Below are 12,154 nucleotides of genomic sequence, written 5' to 3'. Positions count from 1 at the left end.
ATTGTCAGAAAAGGGAAAGCTAACTTAAAGTAATTAATTTCAAGTGAATCATGATTAAAGTGAATTAATTTGTTTTTGAAATGTAACTTGTGTTTCTGTAACAAAGTACAAAGCACAGTTATGAACAAAATAATGTACTGTTTTTGTAAATTGAATTTCTAATTAATTCTGCTTTAGATAAACAAGAACTTACTTATGTTTCACTGTGTGGACAGTCTCTGCTGCAACATTCTTGGCTATGCACTTTGCTGCACACTCTAAACCATTCCAAACAGTGGCAAATCCTGCAGGGTTTACAAAAAAACAACCAGCTTCAACTTACATGAATTGAGTATTCGCCTAGGAGATCACACAAGGTTGAGGCAGTCCTCAATTTCCAATCAATATCATTCAAGAATGTGAATACCTATCAATGGTTGAGTAAGAAAACAAGAAAATAAGAAAATAACAAACAGACCAACATCAGAGGAAGGTGCAAGTAGGGCCTTTGGGCTGACAAAGATTGCTGACAGAATGGAGCAAAAATACCACTAACACTTGAAGGGAAGGTGAAGGATTTTAAATGGGTTCATAAGAACATAGGAGTTAGGTGAAGCCTGTCAAATACTTTAGAAATGTAGGAGATTCAGAGAACAAGAAACCATTCACTACTAAACCTTCCTTTAACATCTTGAAGTTAGTTTAGAGGTTGGAGGAACAAAAGCTCAAATTGTTAATCATGCATTTTAGTACTAAGTAATAATAGTTCAATGAGGAAACAAATCTTTATGCAAGTGTCGCAATCTTTCACTCAGGAAAGCAGTGACAGATAGATCAAATAATTTTTACGTCTAAAAGTGGAAGAATTTTGCTGGCCAAAGAGAGTAAGAGGTTATGGAACTAAGGTGCATAACTGGACAGGACTTTGGTTAGGCCACAGCTGAAGCACTACATGCAATTCTGACCACCACACTGGAGGGGGTGCAGAACAGATTCACCAGGATGGAACAGTTTAGCTGAGAGAGGCTGGAAAAGATTGGGTTATTTTCTTTGAAGCAGAGAAGGCAGAGAGGGGACCTGTTTGAAGTGTATAACATTAAGGGGGATGGACAGGGCAAACAGGAAGCAGTGGTTCCACTTAAAAGGGTCAAATAACAAGAGGGCATTGGAAGCTGAAAGACAGGAGATTTTAGAGGGAGAGGGAGGAAAAAATGTTTTCACCTGGAAGGTGATGGGAATCTGGAATGCACTGCCGAGGAGTGTATTTGAGGCAGGAAACCTTGCCACTTAAAAAATGTACATGGATGAGAAATGTAATTACATTCAAGATTTGGGTCAAATGCTGTAAAGTGAGACTGGAATAGATTATGAGTTTTTTTTGTCAGAGTGGACTTGATGGTCCAAAGTTATCTTCTATACTGCATGGTTCTATGGTGACTAAATAGGAGTTAGGATATAATCAATACAACTTCTTTGAAGAGCTGTTTAATGTGGTAATACTATTCCAATTAACACCCTTTGGGCGCAGTTTCTGCTTCAGTACAAATTACATTCATCTGTATTGAATTGAACTGAATTGCATTGCCACCTACTGGCCCAGTTATCCACTAGATTGAAAACCTTCTGATTATGGTTGCACTGCTCCTTATTTGTCATGCTCAACGTCAAGGAGATCTCAGCTGGAATTCTGTCTTCAATTATGATCACCAAAGTAGAGCATAATTTACTCTTCAGAGTGCACACAAAATTCTGGGGTACCAACAATAAGAAACTTCAGCTTATCTTTGGGAAAAAAAGCAGATGTCGAAACACAGTCTTTCAATTCTGTCCAGTCATTCGCAGTAAATCATATAAATCCCACACAATCAGAAGTCAAATTTTATGGAGTCAAGAGTAACAAGGAAAGTGAATTAACCTTTTCATCTTGAGAATAACAAAGCTGTAGAGTAGGAACGGTTATTCAAGTGACCAATCTAGTTGCAACAAAGGTAAAATAGCAAACTGGATCAAAGTGTTTTCAGAAGTAGAAGCAAAGGATAATTGTTGATGAATCCTATTGTTTCCAAATGGGACCTACTAAGACTCTGGTTCCTTGTGGTATCATCAAATGATTGCCTTTAGAGGCTAATAGAAAATGGAGGATAGAAAAGAACAGCTTGGTTGATAACAACTTAGAAAAGTATACACCACAGGAGGATATCAACGGACTAGTCAGGTGGATTGAATACTGGCAAATGGAATTCAATGTGAAGAATGATGAAATGCAGTTGTGAAGCCTAACAATGTAGGAAACTAAAAAGTGTAGAGGAATGGAAGGAACTTTCAGTGTATATTCACAGAAGTGGCTAGACAGGAAAATACTTGGGTAACTTGCTTCTATTAACTATATGCAGAATAAGAGCTGAGAAGTAATGCTGGAATTCTACAAAGCACAAGTTAAGCCATAACTCTTTTCTTAGGGACACAGGAAGCTGAATGGAGACCTAATCAGTGATTAATATCATTAAAAGGATTGGAATATAATGAATAGGAAGGCTCTATCCTCTTGGTTAAGGGATTCAAATCGATGTCTCAAAAAAAAAACAGGCTTAGTGGGAATTCAAGGGAAATCTTTTCACTTGCATGGGGAATATGGATTAATCTGAATGGCTACTTATTGGCTGCTGTGAACACAGTGGACTGAATGGTCTCCTTCAATACAGTACATTCCATTTGTGTGAAGTGGGTGTTACTGCCTAGGCCAGTGTTTATTCTCAACCTTAATTACCCAGAGGACAGTTGATGACATGTGGGTCTCGAGTTACATGCAAGTAACTTAAAGCAGTTTCTTTCCTAAAGGATGAGTGAGCCAAATGGATTTTTTTGACAGTTGACAATGGTTTCATGATCATTACTCTATTTCAGACTTTTTTAAAAAATGAATTCTAAATTCCACCATCTACCATGGTTGCTTTTGAATCCAGGTCCTCAGAACATTCTGCTTCTCTAAATTAACAATCTAGCAACAATACCACTAGACCATAGTCTTAAACAAGTTGTGGTGTTTCTGGAAGAGCAGAGGGGTATATTGGGGTGATTAGAAAGCCTTGATGGATTAAACACCCTTTTTATGTACTTAAGTCATGTTCAGTTATCAAAGTTCTTCACTAATCCAAATAATGCATACCTGAATGGTTGTATAAATTAAGTTAGTATTCCATTTATTTGATTTCTGCACGTTTAACCAAAAAAATTGATTTAAAGAGATAGTGAATCAAACATGTTTAACTACTTGGAGAAGTGAAAGGAAGCCAAACAAAAATCAGCATGTACCTTGAACTCCACTTGCTGCCACCACCAGGGCTCCATCTAGATTCGCTTTTGAATTATTATCTTTCTTTATAGCTTCTGGAATCAGTTTACTTCCATGTTTCTTTACATGTGGAGCCAGCTCTTTTCCAACAGTACTAGCAACAGCACAAAGTCCATCCACTGAGAATTTAAAACAACATCCTTAACTTCACAAGTTCTGACAAATGCAACTAATCAATAAACTTGCAATAAGGAGCTTCAGTCTAACTTAAACACAGAAGTCTCAATGTTGAAACCTTATTTATAGTAAATCAAATAATAAAGACCAAACCCAAGGGAAAGCTGCAATCTGCTCTTTTTCCTCCATTTGTCATTATATTGCTCAGGCTGATGCCATGACATGATTCTCCTTTTGTTAGTTACAGCTCCATTGTGCCTTTAACAGAATTTAATTTTGTTTAGGTGGCTCCTGCCACATTTTTAAAAAAAAGCTGCAGGTGGAACATTCCCTGTATACTTAGTTACTTCTTTAAAACTGTCCCATTTGTATAGGTGACAATAGACCTGTAATTGCCACAAAATTGCATGGATCTTCTGGTCTAGCAATGGAGAAGCTTATGTCCATTACAACATTTAAAAAGACATCCTTAACTTTCTATTGGCTGCAGAAGCTTATTCTCCCAGCCACATGGAGTGAGAATAAGTGAGCTAAGTAAAAAATGTTAGCGTGCCACAGCTTCAGTCCTTTTTATTCAAGCTGCCTTTGATATTTCAATTCCAAAGTGTATGTACAGCTAAAATGCAATATGTGTTTATCATTTTTAAAATGAGATTTTTTTAAAGTATAGTTTTAATTCCAGCTTCCCACCCCACCACTCTCACCCTTATCTCTGCTCAAAAATACCTCCCATACAATCCCCATATGATCATTCCCAACTCCCATCCTATATGCCATAGTCATGCGATCATTTACTTAGATTAGATTACTTACAGTGTGGAAACAGACCCTTCGGCCCAACAAGTCCACACCGACCCGCCGAAGCGCAACCCACATAGACCCATTCCCCTACATTTACCTCTTCACCTAACACTACGGGCCAACGGCCAATTCACCTAACCTGCACATTTTTGGATTGTGGGAGGAAACCGGAGCATCCGGAGGAAACCCAAGCAGACACGGGGAGAATGTGCAAACTCCACACAGAGTCGCCAGATGCGGGAATCGAACCTGGGTCTCTGGAGCTGTGAGGCAGTCGTGCTAACCACTGTGCCACCCATAATTAATTCAGTTGAGTCTGCAAGAGACAGTTAACACTACACAGTATGTTGTCAATGATAGAATGTTAGACTGCTGTAAAGAAATACAGAAGTACATTTTCAAATTATATTGTGCAAACTAATTTTTCGTAAGAACACAATACAGCTCTATCTTGAGATCGTCACTTCCTGTGAGAAACATTCCTTCAATGTAATCTACTTTGTGTTATTTAGGCAACATGCTTAGGATTCTCTGGTTCAGTTCATCTGCAGGAATATATCAGGAAAAAAAATAAGCTCAGCTATTCCCCATTATCTATGCATTGGATACAGGGCAAGTTATTGCAAGTGTCTGGATCAAAGTTCATGTTAAAACTTTGAAGGTGGATTTTAGTTCTCGGAAGATCAAGTTAATTACAAGACTGGGTTATAGAGACAGTAGAGATACCAAAACAAAATACCCACAAGTCAGAATGGAAGAAATACAGCTATAAAACAGCAGGTGGGCTGATTTAGTTAAATAACTTTAAGATTGAATAACCTTATAAAGAGAATTTTTGGAGGAAAGTAGTAGTAACACAGAGTACAAAATGGTTATAAACCACATTATTAAGCCAACAGTAAATTTGGTGGTGTTTAATTCTTTCATATACAATAAATCTTGAGCTGGTTTTGGTTTTTAAAAAAAGAGAAATATTGTAGGGGTCAAATAACGTTTTTTCCCCCAAGGCCACCTTTGATTATGTCAAAGATCAAACTTTGATTTTATTTCTCATTCTTACTGACTCATTGATTAGGCGATACAATCACATAACAGTGCCTGTTGACAACTGGTAGAAAAGAAGATTTTGTAGAATTCATCAACGTTTTCATTAATTATAACCCTCCCTTAAACTTACAGCCAGAACATAAAGAAAGCATTGATTTTTGTGCATTAATTTCCACAGTGCTGAAATCAGTACAAAACAGACATAATTAGCAATAAAATACTTTTTCCAAAACAGCTGTTTCACTTCAACAAAGCCACTATTTTAATGCATCTTCCAGAGACGGTTGAGCTCACAGCTAATACATTTTCATTGTATATACACAAAGCTAAAAAGTCATCCAGGCACTGACTACCCTATTTGCTGCAGATCTGATATCAATCCCAGATTTAAATTTATCAATGAATAGTGCTACTTACAATAGTAGCCACTCTATTTCTCCTTCTCTATAGTAGATCCTGCACATATGCAGCCTTAGGCTAGAGATTCCACTTTATTTTGCAAGGAATTCATTATATCAATTTCAATTTTTTCCCTGGTTCACAGTTAGATGGGATTAATTTTTGCCTAATTTAAAACTATTTTCACTCTTTCAATCTCCTCCTCAATTTCAAAGTACCCATTTCTCATCCAGTCCTCCAAAGTTTAACCTTTAACAACATTGCAAGTTAGCCAAGACCATGCACAAACAGCAGGAATCCTTAAAAAAAAAAGTAATCCAAAAATATACTAACTGCTAATATCTACTGACATGCCATGGTCCCAAACCTGTAACAGCTGGGATGAGATGGTAGAGGAAAGTAGGGATGCCTGTGAAAGGGGAGGATGCCAATTTAATCCTCAAAAATTAACTCCAGATTTTGCAATACAGTAATGAGTGATCAAGAATCAGCCAGGTAAGCCATACCCAGTATTCAAAAAATGATGATTTAAAAGGAGTCTAGCAGTTGGAAATCCATGGCAATCATTGCTGTCTAGGAGCTTGTAATGCCAAAATCTTGCTGGCAACCCCAAAGTGAGTCATATCAACAGTTTGAGGAGCCTTTTTCTATTATTTAACCATTTTTAGATTCATAAGAAATCCCTTCCTAAGTGAATATTAAAATGTATTGGTTGTTAGCTTACCCAAGAACTGGCTGACTTTTACAGCCCCTCCCGTTGCTTGTCTAGCGACACTGAGTCCTTTTTCCACCGTTGGACTTATTTTTACAGGCTTATCTTCAGGCTGAATATGTGTTCTCAGTTTAGAAGCTCCTTTTTGGATTGCTTTACCAGTGAATTCAGCTCCCTTAACTAAACCCCAGCTCAACCAAGAGGCTCCTGAAAAACAAAGTTAAATTGTCAAAGTAGATTTTCCACCAAATTGCTCAACATATACTAACAAGTAACAAATTTAATTGTGATGCTTACAGAAATAGGTAATGCAATATCCTTCATCAGATAATCCTCTCCATATACATGCAGAGTATAAAACAACTATTCAAGCAGCTCCAGTCTAATTCTAAGGATAGATCTTGAAACCAGCTAGAACCATAACAGCAATTTCTTTTTGCATATTTACAAAATAAAACTTTATAACTTTAAAAATATAAAGTTATAAAAAAACAATATAATAAAAAAATTACAATATAACTACCAACCTACCATATAAAACAAAAAAAAACAAACCAAACACTCTGCAAAACACCATCAATAAATAAGTGACTAAAAAAAACACAGAAGAACAAAGAACACGAACAATGCTCCGTGCAAAGCTCCCAAACAAAAAAAAGGGACCATTGTATATGTATCCATATTAACTCGGGAGACTCCCTTCCAGGGCCCAGGGCTCAGCAAACCTAACCATCCTGATTAAACGAATGCCTTAGTTAAGATTGCAGACAAATGTGTGTCTAAATAACTCAAAAAGGGCTGCCACATCTTATAAAAAAAGGTCTGTTGTGTGGCACACCATATTTGAGAGAAAATCCAAGGAAATGTGCTCCATAATTAATCTTCGCCATCCCAGCAAGCCCGTCGTTCTCAGACACCCAATTCATTAAAATATTCTTCCGTGCACAGTAAGAATGAATATTGAATAGTTTCTTTCCATGCCTGTCAAAAGATGATAAATTAGATAGATCTAGGAGAGATGTCAGATCTACTTTATCTTCGGTCCTCAAAAGCCTCTCTATCGCTCCCACCAGAGCGCTCCAATAAACACGGAGTGTGTGGCATGTCCAGAAGCAAGGTGTAAGAGTACCTACACCTATATTATATTTGGGGCACATTGAAGATGCTTTTCTTTTTAAAGAAACTTCACCAGATGGTCCACTGCCAAATGAACCCTGTGCAGAACTTATAACTGCATTGCGTATGTCCTATTACAGATCAATATCTTTTGTGCGTTCTCCCATATGTCTTCCCATGTTTCAGAAGAGATCTCCACTCCTAGCTCTTGCTCAGAGACTTCACATAGCCAATTAATCTCCTGCCAGGCCCTACCACCCAGTAGGCGATAAAGAGTACTAACCAAGAGAGAGTGTGCTTGTGGCACACAGCAACAGCCTCTCTGTATCTAGCTTATATGGCTTAGTGAGAAGAGTAGTCTTCTTCTGGAAGAAATCACTAGCCTGAAAAAAGACAGAGAAGATCTCTACTGGGCAGCCCGTATTTGCGGCTCAATTGCTCGAAGGACATCATAACCTACCCCTCAAACAAGTCTTCCAAATGAGAAACTCCTCTCGCTGCCCATAGTTTGAACCCCGAGTCCATCATCTCTGATCAGAACCCCAGCATACCAACTGTGGGGGTGAGTGAAGTCTTAGATAAGCAACCCTCACTCTGACGCATTGCCCTCCACGCCTTGACCATATTAACAATAGGGTTCTGGCAGTGGTCCATGATTGTCCTCATCTTACCCATGAACAACAGGTTAACAAGAGGGCACCTTGCCTGGGAGGTCTCGATATCCAGCCACATTGAGCCTGGATTGTTACCTGCCCAATCGCACACAAAAGGACAGCAGAGAACTCAATTGATACCTCCTGATGTCTGAGAAATCAACTCCTTCCCATCCTTAAGGCAACTGCAATTAGTTTGATGAGGGGCCGCCTATGACGCCAAATGAAAGAACTAAAGCAACCCATAAGTTTCCACAATGTTGACCTGGGAAACATTATAGGGAGCATACTCATGGGATAAAGCAAATAAGGAAGAACATTCATCTTAATAAGGACTTTTCGGCCCAACCATGAAATTGGAAGAGTCTCCCATCTCTGGAGATCCCGTCTAATATTGTGAAAACAGGTGAACAACATTAGTTCAAAATAACCGATCAAACATGGGGGTAATAAAAATACCTAAATATTGGAAACCTGCCCACGACCACTTAAAAGGGAACCTAGGGCCCCTTCAACCTCTGGCACTTCCTTAAGGTCCCCTGAAAGCAGAGCCTCCAACTTTGCAAAGTTGATCTTATATCCTGAAATAGCTCCAAATGAATTAATACATTGTATCAGATAGGGTATGGAGGTCATCGGGTCCGATATAAACAGGAGGACATCTGCACACAGTGTATGCTTGTGTCCTCTCTATCCCAGTTCCGGAGTGGTTACGTGGACATTCTGACAAATGGCTTCTGCCAGCGGCTCCATCACCAACGTAATAAACAGTGAGGGGGCAGCCTTGACAACTACTCCTGCCAATTCTAAAGTTCCCAAACTTCACCCAGTTGACGACGACCACGACCAGAGAATGGCAATACAAAACCTCCCCCCACCTAGCAAAGGTCCCATCCAGCCCAAACCACTCTAAGACATAAGAGATACGACCGTTCCACCTGGTCACATGCTTTCCCTGCATCTAAGGAAATCACCAACCCCTGGATCAATTGTTGCTGACATGCTTGGACCATATTCAGCAACCTTCTAAGAGCTGGTCCTCTTTGACAATAATATCGACAGCATCTTCTCCAATCTCAGCACCAAAATCTTCAAATCTGAATGTAATAGATGGGTCTCTATGAATCACAATCCTCAGGAACCTCCCCCCTTCTTAAGGATATGGGGGGATATTAGTTTCTCTCAAAGATGGTGTTAGGCATTCATGCACATAGGAGTGATTGTACATTTCTAGGATCGGCCTTGACAGAATCCCGATAAACTCCTGATAAAACTCACCCGGAAGACCATCAAGGGCCAGGCGCTTTCCCACTCTGAAGTTGCCTAGCTGCCTCCCGCATTTCCTGAACTGTCAAGGGGGCATTAAGCCTGTTCCAAGGTTACCCCCGGGGAGCTCCAGGCTCTTAAAAAAAAAAAAGGTTTCTATTTTGACCCATCCATCCTCGTAACCTTCAGACCAATACAATTCAGTAAAAACTCTAAAAAGCCCAATTAATCTTTTTGGCATCATGTGCTGTCTCGAATTGCAGTAATGGATTGGAGAGCATGCTTTTTCCTAATCAAGATACACTAAATACTTCCTTGGCATATCCATATACACTAACAGTCTTTGTCTAACAAAAGTTAGAGGTTTGTGGAAGTACTGAACTCAGGACGGCCCGGGGGGCTATGTCCCACTATAGCTTGGTCACCGAAGGCTTCGCAAAATGTGCAGCCTTAGTGGCTTTCAGCCACGTCTCAAGTAGACACTGCTGTTCACCTTTGTCGTTTCTGACTAGCCAAATAGGAAATACCTAATCCCCTAGCAAAGGCCTTAATGGGCTCCCATAGCAGAGACATGCCTAAGTTGATAGTCAGAGACTCCTGAAACTCCCTCAAAAAGTATTCCATAAATTTTGAATCCTTGAGGAATAAAGGATCCACATGTCAGTTCAACTTAACGAACACCTTCCACGCTGGATCATCTCAAGACACCTCCCGCCCTTTCCTGGACCCCCAGTCTCTATTTCCAGTAACCAACTCAACACTGACATCTACTTCACACCTACCAACTCCCAGAGCTACCTGGACTACACTTCCCACCCACCCTCCTGTAAAAACACTATCCCCTACTCAGAATTGCTCTGCCTCATTTGCTCCCAAGAGGAGCAATTCCACTCCAGAGTATCCCAGATGCCCACACACTTAAAGGACCACAATCTCCACTCCCACATGATCAACACCGCCTTCCAGTGCATCTCCTCCACTTCCCATACCTCCTCAGCCCTTGAACCCTACCCCTCCAACCACAACAAGGATAGAACTCCCCCAGTCCTTACCTTCCACCCCACCAATCTCCAGATACAACGCATCATCCTCCGCTGTTTCAGCCACCTACACAGTCAGACACCAGTGATCTATTGCCCTCCCCATCTCTATCAAGTGTTCCACAGACACCATTCCCTCCGCAACTGGTTCATTAGGTCCACATCCTCCACCAACCCACCTTCCACTCCCAGCACCTGACGCCTAGAGGAAGAACACCTTATCTTCCACCTTGGGACCCTCCAACCACACTGCATCAATGTCGATTTCACCAGTTTCCTCATCTCCCCTGCCCCCATCTCATCCCAGATCCAACTCTCCAACTCAGCACTGCCCTCCTAATTGTCCCACAACTGTCCATTTCCTTCCCACCTCTCCACTCTACCCTATCACCCCCCCCACACCTGTATCTCCCCATCGCCTTCCAAACTACCTTCCTCTCAGCCCCAACCGCCCTATTTTTTTATCTCTCAGTTCCACCACTGCCACCCAACATTTCTGATGAATGTTGACTCTCACTATCCTCAGATTCTGCCTGACCTGTTGTGTTTTTCCAGCTCTACATCCAACATTGAAATTCAGAAGAATCAGTCAGCAACTCAAAAAGTTGTGAGCACTTTCAAAGTGCATTCCTAATGGTGACATACATATCTTTAACATGAACTGCTTACCAGTTAGAATTCCACGAGCCACTTTTCCACTCCACTCCGGTAGAACAGCATCTTGGTCTGTAGCTTGTAATTCATGGTGAATCGGAACAGTCTGGCTCAAATTAAGTTCTCCAGCTGAAGCTTCTGGATCCTACGAAATACATAAATAAATAGTAAAATGTAATTGAATTCACAGTACAAGATTGGCTGCTTATTAGCAGTCACTTAAAAGCTACCACCCAAATTGGTGTTTTCTTCCAGGATTATGTTTTATACAAAAGATTAATATTAGAGATTATAATCATCCAGGAATTTATGTATCCAAAAGATTCATAAATTAATTTGTTTATAGGGCATGAGTGTCACTGACTAGATCAGCATTTATTACCCAAGCCTAATTATCTGTAGGGCACTTAAGAGTTCATCACATTGAGAGAGTCTGGAGTATTACAGTCTTTGCGCAAATATAAATGCAAGTTAAAAAATGCATTCACACACAAACACGAGCATTCGTCCCTCATCTCCTATGTGAAGTTCTGTCTACTACATTGGAAACTGCCTTGGGTAGGATCACTTTGTTCGTGTAGGTCTATGACAATGTAAACTATTCAGATTCCAAATTTTGAACAATATACTGAAGTCTGAATAAACAAAGAAGATTTCAATCAAATTTATTCAAGAATGTCAATGCACATACATGTTTATTTAAAAAAAAAAGATCATTTTCTTGGGATTCTCATTAGACTGATTACCATATTCTTCATCAACTGCTCAATAGTCTGTAATTCGTTCTTATTCCCCCCCTTTCTCTTCTTCAGCTCAACGTTTAGCAGCAATGAGCATTCGAGCATTTTTACTGGCATTGTCAGAGTCAAGTTCAAACTGAAGATTAACTGGAATTTTTCTAGTCTATATGGTTATATTACCTCTTATCAATAAACCATTGGTTAGGACACGTCTTTTCTTTATCTACATTTGGTAAATTCAGTTTATGCCTGTGATATTCTTTACCCATTTAATCTAC

General features: G+C 39.7%; 2 protein-coding genes across 4 annotated transcripts in view; one reads left to right on the top strand and one right to left on the bottom strand.

The window, feature by feature from the left end:
• Positions 1-12,154, top strand: part of ccna1 (cyclin A1) — a 138,849-nt gene that overhangs the window by 40,420 nt on the left and 86,275 nt on the right. The window lies entirely within an intron of this gene.
• sparta (spartin a) overlaps positions 1-12,154 on the bottom strand; it is a 32,523-nt gene that overhangs the window by 5,842 nt on the left and 14,527 nt on the right. For all 3 annotated transcript variants that reach the window (XM_072577201.1, XM_072577204.1, XM_072577203.1), the window contains exons 4-7: positions 11,152-11,281; positions 6,420-6,614; positions 3,292-3,450; positions 194-284 (exon numbers count right to left, since the gene is read on the bottom strand). In XM_072577201.1, the coding sequence (XP_072433302.1) occupies positions 194-284; positions 3,292-3,450; positions 6,420-6,614; positions 11,152-11,281 (575 nt within the window). The remainder of the gene's footprint in view (positions 1-193; positions 285-3,291; positions 3,451-6,419; positions 6,615-11,151; positions 11,282-12,154) is intronic.

This window comes from Chiloscyllium punctatum, chromosome 9, assembly GCF_047496795.1.
Source record: "Chiloscyllium punctatum isolate Juve2018m chromosome 9, sChiPun1.3, whole genome shotgun sequence".
NCBI lineage: Eukaryota > Metazoa > Chordata > Chondrichthyes > Orectolobiformes > Hemiscylliidae > Chiloscyllium > Chiloscyllium punctatum.
This window is presented reverse-complemented; position numbering and strand designations above follow the sequence as displayed.